Here is a 19,362-nt window from a genome sequence, read left to right as displayed (position 1 = left end):
ACAGCTGGAGTACTGTGTACAGTTCTGGGCATCACACTACAGGAAGGATGTGATTGCACTGGAGAGGGTGCAGAGGAGATTCACCAGGATGTTTCCTGGGCTGGAGCATTTCAGCTATGAAGAGAGTCTGAAAAGGCTAGGGTTGTTTTCCTTAGAGCAGAGAAGGCTGATGGGGGACCTGATTGAGATATATAAAATTATGAGGGGCATTGATAGGTTAGATAGGAAGAAACTTTTTCCCTTAGCAGAGGGGTCAATAACCAGGGAGCATAGATTTAAGGTAAGGGGCAGGAGGTTTAAAGGGGATTTGAGGAAAAAACTTTTCACCCAGAGGGTGGTTGGAATCTGGAACACACTGTCTGAAGAGGTGGTAGAGGCAGGAACCCTCACAACATTTAAGAAGTATTTAGATGAGCACGTGAAATGCCATAACATACAAGGCTAGGGGCCAAGTGCTGGAAAATGGGATTAGAATAGTTAGGTGCTTGATGGCTGGCACAGACACAGTGGGCCGAAGGGCCTGTTTCTGTGCTGTATAACTCTATGACTCTAAACCTAATGAATTTCCTTGGAGGTCAATTTCTCTTCCGTTTTGGGTAGGTGGGGTGTTGTTGGGCAGTTGTGAGCGTTGGAACTTAAGGCATGCAAATATAAAGTGTTGCAGAACTTAGAGGAGGTGATCAAACTGTACAGGGATCTGTTCAGACTCACCTTAAATAACTTTTCCCATTCTCGTCAGACTCAGCACAAGTGGTATGGGGCAGTTTAGAGGGCGCTTTACTGTGTATCGAACTCGTGCTGTGCCTGTCCTGGACGAGTTTAATGGGAATAGTACTGAGGGAGCTTTACTCTGTATCGAACTATGGGAGTACTTCTTTAAGTCTTTAATGAAATGTGGGTGTTGCTGACAAGGCCAGCATTTGTTGCACATTCTTAATGCCCTTGACAACTAAGTGGCATGCTAAACCATTTCAGAGGGCAGTTAAGAGCCAACCACATTGCTGTGGGTCTGGAGTCACGTGTAGGCCAGACCAGGGAAGGACAGCAGATTTCCTTTCCTAAACGCCATTAGTGAACCAGATGGGTATTTCCGGAAATTGATGATTATTTCATGACGCAGTTACTGAGATTAGTTTTCAATTCCAGATTTTTATTAATTAATTGAACTTTAAATTCCAGCAGCTGCTGTGGTGGCATTTGAACCTGTCTCCAGGGTACTAGCCTTGGCTTCTGGATTACTAGTTCAGTGACATTACCACTATGCCACCACCTCCCCTTAGTTGCCTTTGAGAAGGTAATGCACAACTGCTGCAGTCCACATTGTGTCAGTACACCCAGTGCTGTTAGAGAAGTAGTTACAGGATTTTGACCCAGTGACAGTCCAGCTAGGGCAATATAACATTCCAAGTCAAGATGGTGTGTGACTTGGAGGGGAATTTGCAGGTGGTGGTGTTCCCATGCATCTGCTGCCCTTGATCTTCTAGGTTGTAGAGGTAGCGGGTTTGGAAGGTGTTGTCAAAGGAGCTTTAGAGAGTTGCTGCAGTGCATCTTGTAAATGGTACACACTGCTGCCACTGCATCAGTGTTGCAGGGAGTCAATGTTTAAGGTGGTTGTCAAGAAAACCCTATATGCTAAATGAGAAATATTAATTTCTTCGGTTGGAAACTTAGATTAGACTTTTAATGGGAAAAATCCTACTGTAACTTGTGAATAAAACTAGCAGCCAAGATGGTTTCTGCAATTTGCATCTGAAATACCAGGAGATTGAACAGGAGACAAAAATTCTAACAAGAATCCCAGCCAGGACAATGGCTTGCTGTAAGTCATTGAATGACCTAAAATGGCTTAATTATGACGGCAGTCAAGGCAATCTCACATATTGACTTTGAAAGAGCAAATCCCCCTCCCAGGTGTAAATTGACATCCTGGGGCCTGTGGAACTTTGAATTTCATTAGAAGGTTCCAGAAAAACTTGAAGCAATTATGTGACAATCTGTCCATCTCGGAGGAGTTCTTACACAGACAAAGAGACAAGCAGTGACTGAGTGGGCAGCAGCAGAGAAGGCTGCAGGCCTCCCTTTCTCTCTGTCTCTCTCCCCAGAAAACATCAAGTTTCAAAACTGTCTGCGGCTGGGGGACCCTCCAAGCCTACAGACTACTACAGCCAGTGACCAGGGGAAGAGAGCTAACTACAGATTCTGCCTTCAGGAAAACCCTGAGCAAAGCAAGCCAGCCAAAGTGCACTTTGACCAGTGAGGACTTCAAGAGTACTGCTTCAGCCGAGGACTACCGGATCATCCACTTCACAGACTGTGTATTTGAGTTCCATTTATTCTGGGCTTTAATCCAACCACCAAATCTATTTTCCCTCTGTAATCTACCTGTGTGTGTGATTCTTGTGTGAATGTGCGTATTGTTTTGCATTATTAAATCTGGGTTAGAGTGTTAAGTACAATAAACTTACCTCTTGTTTAAACTCAAGAAAACCTGTCCAATTGGTTCACAATCAGATTAAAGGAAAAAGGTAAAACACTCACTGAGGTGTTAAGCACAACCACTGATGAAAAAAGGAATAAATGGTTGTACGGTCAAATAAGAGGGAGGGCGAGAGGGGAGCCTGAGACCCCCTCTTCACCTGGCCGTAACATGATGGATGGGGTGCAGATGAAGCAGCTGCTTTGTCTTGGATGGTATCGAGCTTTTTGTTGGAGCTGCACTTATCCAGGCAAGTCCATCACACTCCTGACTTGTGTCTTGCAGATGATGGACAGGCTCTGGGGCGTCAGGAGTGAGTTACTTTCCACTGAATTCCCTCTCTGACCTGCTCTTGTAGCCACAGTATTGATGTGGCTGTTTTCTTTTCTTCGTTCATGGGATGGCGAGGCCAGCATTTATTGCCCATCTCTAATTGCCTTTGAGATGGTGGTGGTGAGCTGCCTTCTTGAACCGTTGCAGTCCATGTGGGGTAGGTACACCCACAATGCTGTTAGGGAGGGAGTAACAGGATTTTGACCCAGCGACAGTGAGGGAACGGTGATATAGTTCCAAGTCAGGATGGTGTGTAGCTTGGAGGAGAACTTGCACGTGGTGGTGTTCCCATATATCTGCTGCCCTTGTTCTTCGAGGTAGTAGAGGTTATGGGTTGGAAAGTTGCTGTTGAAGGAGCCTTGGTGAGTTGTTGCGGTGCATCTTGCAGATCACAATCACAGAATTGTTACAATGCAGAAGAAGGCCGTTAACCCATCGTGTCCACACTGGCACTCTGGAAGAGAAATTCCCTCGGTTCCATTCCCCTGCCTTCTCCCCATAACCCTGCACATTCTTCCTTTTCATATAACTGTCTAATTCCCTTTTCAATGCTTCAATTGAACCTGCCTCCACCACGTTCTCAGGCAGCGCATTCCAGACCTTAACCACTCACTGTGTGAAAAAGTTTTTCCTCATGTCACTTTTGCTTCTCTTACCAATCACTTTAAATCTGTGCCCTCTCGGTCTCGATCCTTTCACGAGTGGGAACAGTTTCTCTCTATCTACTCTGTCCAGACCCCTCATGATTTTGAATACCTCTATCAAATCACCTCTCAGCCTTCTCTTCTCCAAGGAAAACAGTGCCAACTTCTCCAATCTATCTTCAGAACTGAAATTCCTTATCCCTGGAACCATTCTCGTGAATGTTTTCTGTACTCTCTCTAATGCCGTCACATCTTTCCTAAATTGCGGTGCCCAGAACTGGACGCAATACTCCAGCTGAGGCTGAAATAGTGTCTTATACAAGTTCAACATAACTTCCTTGCTCTTGTACTCTATTCCCTTATTAATAAAGCCCAGGATACTGTATGCTTTATTAACTGCTCTCTCAACCTGTCCTGCCACCTTTAATGATTTATGCACATATATGCCCAGGTCCCTCTGCTCCTGCACCCCCTTTAGAATTGTGCCCTTTATTTTATATTGTCGCTCCATGTTCTTCGAATCAAAATTAATCAACTCACATTTCTCTGCATTGAACTTCATCTGCCACCTGTCTGCCCATTCCACCAACTATGTCCTTTTGAAATTCTACACGATCCTCCTCACAGTTCACAATGCTTCCAAGTTTTGTATCGTCTGCAAACTTTGAAATTGTGCCCTGTACACCAAGGTCTAGGTCATTAATATATATCAGGAAAAGCAGGCGACCCAACACTGATCCCTGGGAAACTCCACTACAAACCTTCCTCCAACCCGAAAAACATCCATTAACCACTACTCTTTGTTTCCTGTCACTCAGCCAGTTTCATATCCATGTTGCTACTGTCCCTTTTATTCCATGAGCTACAGGTTTGCTCACAAATCTGTTGTGTGGCACTGTATCAAACGCCTTTTGAAAGTCCATGTACACCACATCAACAACATTGCCCTCATCAACCCTCTCTGTTACCTCCTCAAAAAAGTGCAGGAAGTTGGTTAAATATGATTTTCCCTTAAGAAATCCATGCTGGCTTTCCTTAATTAACTCATTTGTCCATGTGATTATTGATTTTTCCATAATTATTCTTTCTAGAAGTTTTCCCACCACTGAAGTTAAACTGACTGGCCTGTAGTTGCTGGGCTTATCATTACACCCTTTTTTGAACAAGGGTGTAACGTTTGCAATTCTCCAGTCCTCTGACATCACCCCAAGCCTAAGGAAGACTGAAAAATTATGGCCAGCGCCTCTGCGATTTTCACCCTCACGTCCCTCAGCATCTCATCTGCTTTATCCACTTTTAAGTTCAGACAGCTTATCTAATACTTCCTCTTTACAATTTTAAACCCCTCTTGTGTCTGACATACCTCCTCTTTCAACATTACCTGGGTTGCATCATCTTCCTTGGTAAAGACAGATGCAAAGTATTGATTTAATACCTCAGCTATGCCCTCTGCCTCCGTGTCTGGTCTCTAATTGGCCCCACTCCTCCTTTTACCACCCTTTTACAATTATATATGCCTATCGAAAACTTTGGGATTTCCTTTAATGCTAGCTGCCAGTCTCTTCTCATGCTCTCTCTTATTTGCTTTTTCACTTCCCCTCTGGACCGTCTATATTCAGCCTGGTTCTCAATAGTATTTTCTACCTGGCATCTGTCATAAGCACACCTTTTCTTCTTTATCTTAATCTCTAACTCTTTTGTCATCCAGGGAGCTCTGTATTTGTTTACTTTTCCCCTTCACGGGAACATACCTCGACTGTGCCCGAACTATCTCTTCTTTGAAGGTAGCCGGTTTTCCTACCAGTTTTGACTCCAATTTATTCACCCAGCTCCATTCTTACCCCATTGAAGTTGGCTTTCCCCCAGTTAATTATTCTTACCCTGGATTGCTCTTTGTCCTTTCCCATAGTCAGCCTAAACCTTATGATACAATGATCACTATCCCCGAAATGCTCTCCTACTGATACTTGATCCACTCGGCCCACCTCATTCCCAAGAACCAGGTCCAGCAGTGCCTCTTTTCTTGTTGGACTAGCAACATACTGTTACAGAAAATTTTCCTGAATAAACTCTAGGAAATCTTGCCCTTCACTGCCCTTTACACTATTATTATCCCAGTCTATATTTGGATAATTAAAGTCCCCCATTAAAACTACCCTATAATTTTTGCACTTCTCTGTAATTTCCTTGCAAATTTGTTCCTCCACTCCTTCCAACTAGCTGGTGGCCTATAGACAACACTGAGCAATGTAACTGCACTTTTTGAATTCCTTAGCTCTAGCCAAATAGATTCTGTCCTCAACCCCTCGGAGATCCTTTTCTCCAGCACTGCAATGCTCTCCTTAATCAATACCGCCACTCCGCAGCCCCCCCCCCCCTGTTTTTTCCCCTTTCCTGAACAACAACTATCAAGGAATATTTAACACCCAGTCCTGTCATTCTTTGAACCAGGTCTCTGTTATAGCCACAGCATCATATTTCCCCATAGCAATCTGCGCATGTACCTCACCAGTCTTATTAACTACATTCCGTGCATTCACATACATACACATTAACCCTCACTCTGAACCCACCTAATAAAGTACTGTTCCCTACTCTCGTGTAGATGGTACACACTGCTGCCACTGTGCGTCAGTGGTGAAGGGAGTGAATATTAAATGTGGTGGATGGGTTGCTGGTCAAGGCGGCTGCTTTGTCCTGGATGGTGTCGAGCTTCTCAAGTGTTGTTGGAGCTACACCCATCCAGGCAAGTGGAGAGTATTCCATCACACTCCTGACTTGTGCCTAGTAGATGGTGAACAGGCACTGGGGAGATAGGCGAGTTACGCGCCACAGAATTCCCAGCCTCTGACCTGCTGTTGTAGCCATGGTATTTACATGGCTACTCCAGTTCAGTTTCTGGTCAATGGTAGTCCCCAGGATGTTGATGGTGGGGGATTCAGCGATGGTAATGCCATTGAATGTCAAGGGGAGATAGTTAAATTCTCTCTTGTTGGAGATGGTCATTGCCTGGCACTTGTGTGGTGCGAATGTTACTTGCCGCTTATCAGCCCAAGCCCAGATATTGTCCAGGTCTTGCTGCATTTCTACACAGACTGCTTCAGTATCTGAGGGGTCGAATGGTGCTGAACATTGTGCAATCATCAGCGAACATCCCCAATTTTGACCTTCTAATGGCGGGAAGGTCATTGATGAAACAGCTGAAGATGATTGGGCCTAGGACCCTACCCTGAGGAACTCCTGCAGTCATCTGGACTGAGACGATTGGCCTCCAACAACCTCAGCCATCTTCCTTTGTACTTTCCTTTTTCCTTAATATTAAACTTGTTTGTATTCTGACCTCAACTGAAAGTGAGATTGTGATCCATTTCTCAGTATTGACCTTTCTCTGATTAGTCTCCGTGACCAAGGACTGTGAAACCCTGTTAAAATAGAAATATGATATTAAATGTAAGATTTAGAGTAGAGCAGGAGAAAGCATTGAACACAGACTTGAGGTTGTGGAATTCACTACCAGCATTAGTGTTTTCAGCAAAAACTGCATCAATATTCAGGATTAGATTGGAGAGGCGGATGGAGGGAAAGGTGATGAATGGTTTTGGGAACAGGGTGGGAGTATCTGATTGGAACTATTTGCTGTTGTACCAACACAGACTGGTGAGGCTGAATAGCCTGTTTGCAGAATTGTGTTGGAAGTTATGTGTATTTCTGTTAACAATTGAGCCACTGTGAACTGCAGCCAGTTCCTCGCAGGCATTGAGTTGACTCGAGGCCTAAGCAGCAGAGCTTTCTGTCTACTTCAAATTTATGTCATTTTGTTTTCAGAGAGCCCGTCCTTCGGCCCAGTCCAGCCCAGGAGTAGAGATTGGGAGCAGCAGCTGGCCGGAGATGATCTAACACAAAGACTGTTGCAGCAGGATGGTAGCCCTGTATGTATACCTCCCCGAGCTTCCACCCACACTGTGGGCACTAGGCAGGTCAGGGCACAGCTCAGTGAAATGGAGCACCAGCTCAGTGCCCTGCAGGACATGGCAGTGAACATGGAGCAGGACTTCGCTAACAGCAAGATGGTAAGGGCTCACAGCCTTCTAAATCACCGCAATAATCTCAACTAACCCTGCACCAGGGGAGAAGGGACTGTAAACACAGTGCAGCCTGACAATTAATAGCCCATCCTCTCAATCTTGTATTAATAGATTAACAAAAGGCAGTGATACCATTTATAAAAATCCCCTCACTTACACTGCAAGTGAGATATTTGACGTGATGACCAAAAGCCAGGGTGTTGATGGCTGAAGGCGCAGTTGCCAATGATGGTGGGGGCTGGACATGAGGCCAGAGTTTAAAGAGTATGGGGGGAGGGGCACATTTTAGGGATGAAGGAGCTTGCAGAGATAGGTAGGGAGGTAGGAAATCTTCATTTTGGCATGTTGTGGACCAGGGCTTAGTGTAGGTCAGTGTGGAAAGGGCTGAAAAGTGAGTGAGTCTTGTTGTGGGATGGCTTACAGGCAGATGGAGGGTGGGGGGGAGGGGTGCGGTGGGGGTGGTCAGCCAGGAGAGCAGTGGAATAGTCAATCTGTAGGTAACAAAGGCATGGATGAGGGTTTCAGCAGCCGATAGACTGAGGCAGGGGCAGAGATGGGCGATATTATGGAGGTGAAAGTAGGTGGTCTTAGTGCTGAAGAAGATATGGCATCAAACACAGCTCAGGGTCAGATAGTAAACCCCCTCTTGTTCAGTTATGTCAGCATGGAGTGAGTGTTTCCATGTGCTGATGAGCCACCAGGACCAGACCAGATGCATCCGAGGATGATGGAAGTAAGGGTGGAAATTGCGGAATCATTGGCCATAATCTTCCACTTCTCCTTCGATACAGAGGTGGAGCCAGAAGACTGGAGAATTGCAAATGTTACATCCTTGTTCAAAAAAAGGTGTCAGGATAAGCCCAGCAACTAGAGGACAGTCAGATTAACCTCGGTGGTAGGAAAGCTTTTAGAAAGAATAATCCAGGACAAAATTAACAGTCACTTGGAACAAATGCGGATTAATTAAGGGAAAGGGCAAATCGTGTTTAATTTGATTTTTTTGATGAAGTAACACAGAGGGTTGATGTGATGTACATGGACTTCCAAAAGGCTTTTGACAAAGTGCCACATAACAGACTTGTCAGCAAAGTTGAACTCATGAAATAAAAAGGGACAGCGGCAGCATGGATACAAAGTTGGCTAAGTCACAGGAAACCGAGTAGTTGTGAACGGTTGTTTTTTGGACTGGAGGAAGGTATATAGTGAGGTCCCCCAGGGGTCAGTATTAGGAGCACTGCTTTTTTGATATATATTAATGACCTAGACTTGGGTGTACAGGGCACAATTTCAAAAATTGCAGATGAAACAAAACTGGAAGTACTGTGAACTGTGAGGAGGATAGTGATAGACTTCAAAAGGTCATAGACAGGCTGGTGGAATAGGTGGACATGTGGAAGATGAAATTTATTGCAGAGAAGTGTGAAGTGATACATTCTGGTAATAAGAACAAGGAAAGGCAATATAAATTAAGGGTACAATTTAAAGGGGGTGCAGGAGCAGAGGGACCTGGGGGTATATGTGCACAAATCGGTGAGGATGGCAGGGCAGGTTGAGAAAGTGGTTAACAAGGCATACGGGATCCTGGGCTTTATAAGGCAAACAGTACAAAAGCAAGAAACTTATGGTGAATCTTTATTAAACACTGGTTCAGCCTCAACTGGAGTATTGTGTCCAATTCTGGGAACCACACTTGAGGAAGGATGTGAAGGCCTCAGAGGGTGCAGAAAAGATTTATGAGAATGATTCCGGGGATGAGGAGGTTCAGTTCCATGGATAGATTGGAGAAACTGGGGCAGTTCTCCATGGAGAAGAGAAGATTGAGAGCTGTCTTGATAGAGGTGTTCAAAATCAGGAGAGGTCTGGATAGAGTAGATGGGGAGAAACTGTTCCTGTTGGCGGAAAGATCGAGAACCAGAAGACACCAATTTAAAGTGCTGTAGCACAATGAGACAGAAGCAAAGGCGACATGAGGGAAAACTTTTTTGCGCAGTGAGTGGTTTGGATCTGGAATGCACTGCCCGAGAGTGTGGTGGAGGCAAAGTCTATCATGGCTTTCAAAAGGGATTGGACAATTATTTGAAGAGAAAACATTTGTAGGGCTGCGGGGAAAAGGTGGGGGAGTGGGACAAGGTGAGTTGATCTTGCAGAGAGCTGGCATGGGCATGATGTGCTGAATGGCCTCCTTCTGTGCTATAACCATTCCATGATTATGACCCTGAACGCTACTCCTCCTTCACCTCCATTCCTGACTCCATGATTGCTCGTCTGATACCCAAGTCATAGATAAGTCTGAACTGTTTAGTCCTTCACATTGCCCAGACTAACCCAGGACCTGTCTTTCCAACAGCTACTAAACACCATTGAACACTTGCACTGTGCCATCGATCCTCATGGGTCAATGGAATGCTCCAGAACCTGGGGCTTTTCTACACTGGATGCAGGTATGATGGGGGTTTCATTATTCTTAGATCAACTGCTGAGCAACCAACTTTTAAAATCAGCTGTGTATTGGCATGTAAGCAAATCAGAGAGAACCTTTCCTTGGTGTTACTATCTGATAAATGAATGGACAGAGGAGGGAAACCATTTTATTTCCAGATCATCCCATGACTTTGTGTTTTTGCGAATTGAGCATTACTTTTGAAGTTTAATTTACCTCTGTCAGCAGATTGGTGCACTTCAAGATCCTACAAACAGCAGCTTAGTTTACAAGCAGTTCATGTGTGGGTTGAGCGATGACTGTTGCTCACTGCACCAGTAGCTGTCCCTGCTCCTCTTCCAATAGTGACATGAGACCTTTAACAGCCACCTGAACAGGCAGGTAGGCTTTAGTTTAAAATGTCACCACAACGCGGCATCTCAAGCAGTGCAGCTCTTCCTCAGTACATGCACTGAGGTGTAAGCATTTATTTGTGTGCTTAAATTCTAGAAAGGGTCTTGAACCCATAACCATCGAGTCACATAAGAGTGTTAGCATTGAGCAGAACTGAAATATGTTGCAGTAAGCACAGGTTAGATAGAGAATAAAGCTCCCTCTACACTGTCCACATCAAACACTCCCAGGGCAGGTACAACACGGGGTTAGATGCAGAGTAAAAAAAAAAGAAAAACAAAACAAAAAAAAAACGGGGTGAGATACAGAGTAAAGCTCCCTCTACACTGTCCACATCAAACACTCCCAGGGCAGGTACAACACGGGGTTAGATGCAGAGTAAAAAAAAATAAAAACAAAACAAAAAAAAAACGGGGTGAGATACAGAGTAAAGCTCCCTCTACACTGTTCACATCAAACACTCCCAGGACAGGGACAGCACGGGGGTTGGCTCCTTCCTAATTGGGACTCCAGAGTGCATCAACAAGGTGCAGCTGACAATGCTGCAGTCGGTTGCTGGAGGTGCTGCTGGAGAAGGAGTGCTGAGGACAGACTGCAAAACTCTGAAAAACTTTTGCTGCAGAGGAGGAAAGACTTTGACAAAAAGGCTGGTGGGTGTCGAGCACCAAACTTTCATTTCATTTGGACTGTTGTGGGAGGTGGAAGAGGCCGGAACAACAAGGGGTGGGGGCTGTACAATTCTATAGGGAGCTGTGCAATTGCACTGAATACACAAGGAAGCTCCCTCCCCACCCGAATTGCCCAGCCTGGGTCAGCTGAAGCTGAAGCTGACCCAGGAGAAGACCCCTCCCACGACCAGGAGTGTTTAAAGTGCACTGACTACCACACTTTAAGGAGAAAAAAAAGCAAAGTCATCGCTTGCAGCCTGTCTTTCCCCTTTCCTGTATACCCTCAGCCTCTGTCCAAACCTCCGAGTTGGTTTCTTTGTTTGTCAGTTTGTTTTTGTTTGTTTGTTTGTTTGCTTGCATGCAATTTGGGGATGGGTTTGGCTCTTGAGCCATGGCAAGCCCATCATCACCGGTGGTGGGGCCTTCTCATACCTATGCGGCTGTAGCCTCTGTGGCCGCCCGTGTGACCCCGTCACCTTTTAAATTAATTACTTCAAACCATGGGGTAAAGAGCTATCCCCACCCCAATATGTCTATAGAGGCCTGTGTAAAGGCAATGGCCGAGGTTTTCGGCCCCTCGGCCATTGTGGCAGCCTCAAAAATGTACGGGAAGGCTGTGTTCTTCCTGAAGACCGAGCGGGCTGTGTCCCTGGCCCTGAATAAAGGGCTCACTGTGGGTGGGACTTTCCTGCCGGTGGACCCTCTAAGGGCCACTGCGCAGTGGATAATGTCATCAAACGTCCCACCCTTCATTCCCAGTGAGCTCCTCCTTCCCCACCTGCACCATCTGGGGGACGTGAGGTCGGGGATCACCCCAGTCCGGCTTGGTCTTCGGGAGCACAGCCTCCAACATGTCTACTCCTTCCGCCGCCAGTTATTTATGCAGCTGGCGCGGGAGGAGGACTCGGATGGCCAATTTAATGTGGAGTTCCAGGGGACGGCCTACCGCGTCTTTTGGACCTCGGACGGGGCGCGGTGCCACGTCTGCAAGGGAGTAGGGCATGTTCGTAAGAACTGCCCCAACCTCCCAGCCGCCAGCTCCACCTCGGCGGCCCAGGTTGGTTCCACAGCACCTCCTCCCACTCTGTCCACACATCCAACAGACACCGCTCAGTCGGTTCCGGAGGCTGTGGTTTTCACAGCCTCCAACGGGGAGGGGAGTGCCCGTCCAAGTGGAAGGAAGACGCGGAGGCAAAAGAAACATCAAGAGGCGCATCCCCTGGACACATTGAAACAACCCGAGCCTGAGCTCAGCCCAAAGCCCGTTCTCACGGAATCCACCTGTCCCAGGGCTGGGCTCAGGCCCAGGGTGACTTAAAAAAAAGGAGGGTGTGGAGGCCTCTGATGACATGGAGGTCTCTGCGCCCTGGTGGGAAAAAGAGGAGAAGGCACCCCTCCACAGAGGTAATGAGGGGCCCTGAGGCGCAGGGCCCATCTGATGGAGGGGAGCTGTCTCCTGTTTCGGGTCCCCGTCTCCTGTTTCGGGTCCCCAGGTTTCCCCTACCGCCACCACCAAGGCTACAAAGTCCGGGCAGGAGCTCCCTATTCCTCCGGATGGAGGGGAGGGGAAGGCCCCGGTACATGAGGCCCCTCCTGAAGGAGTAAGTGGGGCCCTGCTTGTGGTGGGGGAGCCTGAGGACGCCGCCCATTCTGCCACTGCCACTGGGTCGGGTGCCCTGAGTAGAGGGGAGGGTGAGGCCCCAGAGGGTCGGCCCTCCCAGCCGGAGTCCACCACCAACCAGGCGACACCCGACGCGGTTATAACTGAGAATGCTGCCCCATCTGCTGGGCCTGTGGGTGGTGGCGGAGCGGGAGATGGCCTCCTCTCTCCGCCTCCGGTCTCGGCTCCGGCTGGATTTCCAAAGTCGGGAACTTCTGTCTCCCCTGGACCACTCATTGGCCTGGGGACGGAAGTGGAGGGGGGTCCTGAACTGCTGGCGCCCACAGGCTCCAATTTCACAATAGAACCCAGAGAGGACTCCTCCGCCATCGATCCTGGGGGTGGGATCGTGACGGAGGCGGGACCAGCTGGCGCGGCCAGGACGTCCGCCCCACAGTGTGTGGTGGATGTGTCGGCCGCTGGCGGTGACAAACCGGAGGAGGATGGTGATTCAGTGGGGGGCACGGAGGATGACCTTGATTTCATCGCCAGTGAGGTGGTGGAGTCCCTCATGCCTCCCACCGAATCTCCCCTCATCCCCACGGTGGAACTCCGGGATTTCCTCGCGGTTTGCTGGGGTTGCCGCAATAAAGTTCAGCTGGCCCTCGACCGTTGGTCGAATCTGGCGCTGATCATCCAGTCCGTCTGTGCCGCCCTTAAGAAAGCGGGCAAGCGCGCGGGCGTGAAACTGGTTGAGAGGCGCCGTTTTAATGTGTTCCTCAATAGGTTGCTGGGGGAGTGGAGGGCCAGGTGCACTTCCACTCCCTCCTCACAGTGAGGTGTTTGTGACGGTTTTTAAGTACCTTTGACATGAAGATAACCATAGCCAGCCTCAACATCAACGGCAGCAGAGGGGCTCACCGCAGATTTCACAATCTCTCAGTCCTTAGGGAAGGGAGATACGCGGTGAGCTTTCTGCAGGAAACCCACACCGTTCCGGGAGACGAAGCCACTGGCTCCTGGAGTGGCAGGGTGGGGTCTACATGAGTCACCTCACCCCTATTTCTAGTGGGGTGGCTATCTTGTTGGCCCCGACTTTTCAGCCGGAGATCTTGGGGGTCAAGGAGCTAGTGCCGGGCCGCTTGCTCCACCTCGCCGTTCGCCTGGGTAGCGTGCCGCTCCACTTTGTGAACGTGTACGCGCCCAGGCCCGGCGCGTTGCAAGCGCGTTTCTTTGAAGAAGTGTCCGCTCTCTTGAGGTCTATCGATAGCGGCGAGTGCATCATCCTTGGGGGGGATTTTAACTGCACCCTCGAGGTGGGGGATCGTTCCGGTCCCCAGCGTGTCCAAGCGTCGGTGGAGAAGTTGAGGGGACTGATCAGCTCCCTTAACTTGGTGGACGTCTGGCGGAATCTCCATCCCGACTCCAGCGCCTTCACGTGGAGGTCTGGTGGAGGGGGGTCGCGAATCGACCGCCTCTACTTTTCGCAGGCGTACGTCTCCCGCGTCTCGGCGGCCTCTATGCGGCTGGTGCCGTGCTCAGACCACCGCCTGGTGTGGGCGGAGTTTACTCCGCTCCGCACGCGGGTGGGGTCCGCGTTATGGCACTTTAACAACCGGCTGCTGGAGGACGAGCGATTTCGGGACTCGTTCTGTCGATTCTGGGCCGACTGGAGAAGGAAGCAGGGGGGCTTCCCCTCCTTGAGGCTATGGTGGGATGTGGGCAAGACTCACATCCGTGTCTTCTGTCAGGAGTGCGCGAAGGGGTCGACCGGGAGGCCGAGATCGGGACCCTAGAGAGGGAGGTGCTCGACTTGGAGCCCCGCCTCGGTCATGCCGTCGTGGACCCAGCCCTGTGGCAGGCGTACAAAGAGAAGAAGGGCGCGCTGAGGGACCTGCAGCTCATAGGGTCCCGAAGCACGTACGTGAGGTCGCGGATCCAGATCCTGGAAGATTTCGACCGCGCCTCACCCTTCTTCTACTCGCTGGAAAAATGGCGGGAGGTCCGTAAGCAGCTCGTTGAGCTGCTGGCCGACGATGGATCCTCCATCACGGATCCGTAGGGAATGGACCTCCTGGTCCATACTTATTACAGTGCTTTGTTCTCTCCGGATCCGTCCAGCGAGGATGCGCGCAGAGTTTTGTGGGAGGACTTGCCGCAGGTCAGCCGGAGGGCGCCGCAGTTTTGGAGGCTCCGCTCACGTTGGCGGAGCTGACTGGCGCCCTCCACCAGCTCTCAAGGGGCAAATCCCCAGGGCTGGATGGGGTGACCGTGGAGTTCCTCAGGGCGTTCTGGGACGTCCTGGGGGATGATTACGCGCGGGTCCTGGGGGAAAGCCTGGCGACCAGGCAGATGCCCCTCTCGTGGCGCAGGGCGGTCATCATCCTGCTGCCGAAGAGGGGCGATCTCCGCCTGCTTAAAACTGGTGTCCGGTCTCCCTCCTCAGCACGGATTATAAGCTCTTTGCCCGGGCTATGTCTACCCGCCTGGGCTCCGTGCTGGCCCACATGATCCACACCGACCAGTCCTGCACGGTCCCTGGCCGGTCCATCCAGGACAACATCCACCTGGTCCGGGACCTGATTCATCTTTCCCAGAGTACTGGTCAGTCGGTCGCCTTTCTCTCCCTCGATCAGGAGAAGGCGTTCGACAGGGTGGATCACGAATACCTTTTCGGGACTCTGCGCGCTTTCGGTCTCGGGCTGCATTTCGTGGCCCGGGTCCGACTTTTATACCCCGCCGCAGAGTGTCTCGTCAAAGTTAACGGGTCCTTGACGGCGCCCCTTCGCTTTGGGAGAGGAGTGCGTCAGAGATGCCCCATGTCCGGCCAATTGTATACCATCTGCGTGGAGCCCTTCCTGTGCCTGCTTCGCAGGAGGTTGACGGGATTGGCTCTGCGCGAGCCGGCCATGCGGGTCGTGCTCTCGGCTTATGCCGACGACGTGCTCCTCGCAATCACAGATCCCGTTGACTTGCGGAGGATGCGCGACTGCCAGCAGACCTTTTCTGCCGCGTCCTCCGCGAGGATCAAATGGGAGAAATGTTCCGGACTCCTGGTTGGTCAGTGGCGGGTGGACTCCCTGCCGGAGGAGATGACACCTTTTGCGTGGAGCACCACGCACCTCCTCTATCTGGGAGTCCACCTTAGCCCCGCTGAGGAAGCCTGGCCGGCAAACTGGCAGGAGTTGGAGACGAAAGTCACCGCTCGGCTGGGGCGCTGGACAGGACTGCTCCGAGTGCTTTCCTACAGGGGCCGAGCGTTGGTCATAAACCAACTGGTGGCCTCCATGTTGTGGTACCGGTTGGTCACTTTGACCCCGCCCCCTGTATTTGCCACCAAGATCCAGAAAAAACTCGTCGATTTCTTCTGGGGCAAGAGGAAACACTGGGTCTCTGCTGCGGTCCTGAGTCTCCCGATCGAGGAGGGCGGTCAGTCGCTGGTGTGCGTCCGCACCCAGGCTGCGACTCTCCGCCTTCGGACCCTGCAGAGATACCTGTACGTCGAGCGTCCTCCCAGATGGTGTGCGCTGGCGACGTATTTTTTCCGCCAGTGTCACTGCCTTCAAGACGACACGCAGCTCCCGGTGGAGTCCGTTAGCCGCGCCTCTCTGAGGGAGTTGCCTGTCTTTTACCGGGATCTATTCCGAGTCTGTAACATGGTCGCCTCCAGTCAGGGCGCTCCCCTGCCGGCGGAGGAGAGCGCCTCGGCTGTCCGGGCGGCCGACTCCGGGGACGGTCCGGCGGGCGGAGGAGTAGCCGAAACCCCCGGGACGCCCCTCACTGCGGGTGGCGAGGGGGCTCGGGAGTGCGAAGCGATCCCGGCCGAGCTGACCACCGCTCGGCCGGAACTGCTCATCGGACCCAAGCCCCGAAACCCTCCTCGGGAGCCGGTCCCGCACAACCCGAGCCGCCTCTCTGAAATGCCCTCCGTGCCATTCCAATCGGTGCGGAGGGGTTTCCTGTACGGGCTGCTCCTGCACACTCTCCACTTCCTCGCCCTCGTCAGCCGGCCGGACACGCCCTGGCGGCCTGCGTTGCCATCTGGCGGCGAGGGGAAACCCCGATGGAGGTCTCTCTGCGCGGGAGTCTTCCCCCTTTACATCGGGGACCTGGGATGGAGGGTGCTGCACAGAGCAGTCCCGTGCAATAGACTTTTAAGTAGGTTCACGGACTCCCAGGCCTCCTGTACTTTCTGCGGCCTGGACGAGTCCGTGTTCCACATTTATACGGAGTGTGCGAGGTTGCAGCCCCTCTTTGAGTATCTGAAGGGGCTGCTCCTCAAATTCTGGCTGCACTTCAGTCCCACGCTCCTGATCTTTGGGCACCCGGTGCGGAGGGGCTTGGGCCGGGAGGAGGATCTCCTCGTCGGTCTGCTCCTGGGCCTGGCCAAGGTGGCAATTCACAGGTCCAGGTTGCGGGCCGTCGGGGGTTCCGTCCTCCCCGACTGCCTGCCCCTCTTCCGCGGTTACGTTCTCACCCGGGTGGCCCTGGAGAAGGAGCATGCGATGTCCGCTGGTACGCTTGAGGCCTTCCGCGACCGGTGGGCACCGCAGGGACTGGAGTGCATCGTTGACGCCGAGAATGGCATTTTAATTTGAGTTTTTGTTTATTTCTGTTTTTAATAAAGTTATTTTAAAAATATAAGTGTGTATATAAAGGGGGCCTGAGGAATAAAGGCCCCCTCGACATAAAATATATAAAAGGGGCCTGGGGTATAAAGGCCACAAAGAAAAAAAAAAAACGGGGTTAGATACAGAGTAAAGCTCCCTCTGCACTGTCACAACAAACACTCCCAGGGTAGCTTCCTCTCTCAGCCCCTCTGTCCCTATGTGACATTTTCCCAGTCTTTAAGCCTCTATTGTGAAATTTGCCGGTCCATGGCAATCAGTGACTGGATGGAGGTTACAGCTCTTTACTTCACTGGATGGATTTAGCCTGAAGACAGGGAGCTTTTGTCTCAATGATCAAGGCTAAATCAAGAATCAGACTTCAGAGATGAAAGATTGGTGCCTAACCCACTGAGCCATCCCTTCCCAGCTATTCTCCATTCTGTTTGCTCATTTTGTAGCATGGAATACTGTCAACAAATCTCCCAGTTGCTAGGAAGCTTGCCGAGTTCTGCTGTGCCATGGGTCTTTGCCACCTCCAGTCTCCTACCCTTGGTGGTTGACATTTGTAATGCACTGGTTGGTTGTGGTGAACTCACTCAGCTCATACTCGATTCCTGATGTCCAGGCTCCCAGCACATTGGAATGGACATTCATAGCAGCCACTCTATCCTCGAAGAAATGCCTTGGACCCACATGTCACTGCTCTCTCTCTCTCTTTCTCTCTCTCTCCAGCCTATGCTCAGCTGCCTTCACTGATGATCTCCTTTTTCGTTCTGTCTTTTTTAACGTAGGAGCAGCTCTTCACCTATCATCTGCCGCTGCTGAGGAGAGAGCTGAGGACAGGTGTTACCTGAAGGCAGAGGCTCCGACTGGATCTTCCGTGTGTGTAGACTGTCGCCATCACTCTTCCCCTGCCGCTGCTGAGAAGAGAGCTGAGGGCAGGAGTTACCTCAAGGCAGAGGCTCCGACTGGATCTTCCGTGTGTGTAGACTGTCACCATCACTCTTCCCTTGCCGCTGCTGAGAAGAGAGCTGAGGACAGGTGTTACCTCAAGGCAGAGGCTCCGACTGGATCTTCCGTGTGTGTAGACTGTCGCCATCACTCTTCCCCTGCCGCTGCTGAGAAGAGAGCTGAGGACAGGAGTTACCTCAGGGCCGAGGCTCTGACTGGATCTTCCGTGTGTGCAAACTGTAACCATCACTCTTCCCCTGCCATTGCCGAGGAGAGAGCTGAGGACAGGTGTTACCTCAAGGCAGAGGCTCCGACTGGATCTTCCGTGTGTGTAGACTGTCGCCATCACTCTTCCCCTGCCGCTGCTGAGAAGAGAGCTGAGGACAGGAGTTACCTCAGGGCCGAGGCTCTGACTGGATCTTCCGTGTGTGCAAACTGTAACCATCACTCTTCCCCTGCCACCGCTGAGGAGAGAGCTGAGGACAGGAGTTACCTCAGGGCCGAGGCTCTGACTGGATCTTCCGTGTGTGCAAACTGTAACCATCACTCTTCCCCTGCCACCGCTGAGGAGAGAGCTGAGGACAGGTGTTACCTCAGGGCCGAGGCTCTGACTGGATCTTCCGTGTGTGCAAACTGTAACCATCACTCTTCCCCTGCCATTGCTGAGGAGAGAGCTGAGGACAGGAGTTACCTCAGGGCCGAGGCTCTGACTGGATCTTCCGTGTGTGCAAACTGTAACCATCACTCTTCCCCTGCCATTGCCGAGGACTTCCACCTGTCTGCTGGTAACTGCTGCAACACCTGTTCTCAACACCTGAGTTGTCTGTGGGAATGTTGGGAGGGGGCTATAGAGAGAAGGCTCAGGTACTGTTCAACAGTTCAACATTCTCAAGTGAATGGAGGAGTAGAACCATGATAAAGTGTTTGAGATTTCCACAAACCCACAGGGTGGGGGGGGCGGAAAGCTCCTGAGGAAGGGCACGGTGTGTGATGTGTGTGAGCTGGGCAGGAGCAGTGAGAGTGGCTGGGAAAGGGTGAGCCAGGCAGGGGCAGCGAGAGGGGTGGGGTGGTGGTGAGAGGGGCAAGGTGAACATGTGGAATGGAGGTGCTGGGGTCAGGTAGTGTGGGAAAATATGTCGGGCATATGGGATATTAAGGGAGA

General features: G+C 50.8%; 1 protein-coding gene across 8 annotated transcripts in view; it reads left to right on the top strand.

The window, feature by feature from the left end:
- Window positions 1-19,362, top strand: part of cplane1 (ciliogenesis and planar polarity effector 1) — a 306,978-nt gene that overhangs the window by 235,445 nt on the left and 52,171 nt on the right. For 6 of the 8 annotated variants that reach the window (XM_068029092.1, XM_068029085.1, XM_068029087.1 and 3 more), the window contains 3 exons: window positions 7,279-7,523; window positions 9,886-9,979; window positions 18,041-18,985. The exons of 1 other annotated variant lie outside the window; for it this stretch is intronic. In XM_068029092.1, the coding sequence (XP_067885193.1) occupies window positions 7,279-7,523; window positions 9,886-9,979; window positions 18,041-18,985 (1,284 nt within the window). The remainder of the gene's footprint in view (window positions 1-7,278; window positions 7,524-9,885; window positions 9,980-18,040; window positions 18,986-19,362) is intronic. One more of the 8 variants, XM_068029090.1, reaches the window with a different exon arrangement.

The sequence above is a fragment of the Heterodontus francisci genome, chromosome 4 (genome assembly GCF_036365525.1).
Source record: "Heterodontus francisci isolate sHetFra1 chromosome 4, sHetFra1.hap1, whole genome shotgun sequence".
Taxonomy (NCBI): Eukaryota; Metazoa; Chordata; class Chondrichthyes; order Heterodontiformes; family Heterodontidae; genus Heterodontus; species Heterodontus francisci.
The sequence above is the reverse complement of the archived record's forward strand: the minus strand, read 5'-3'. Positions and strand labels throughout refer to the sequence as shown.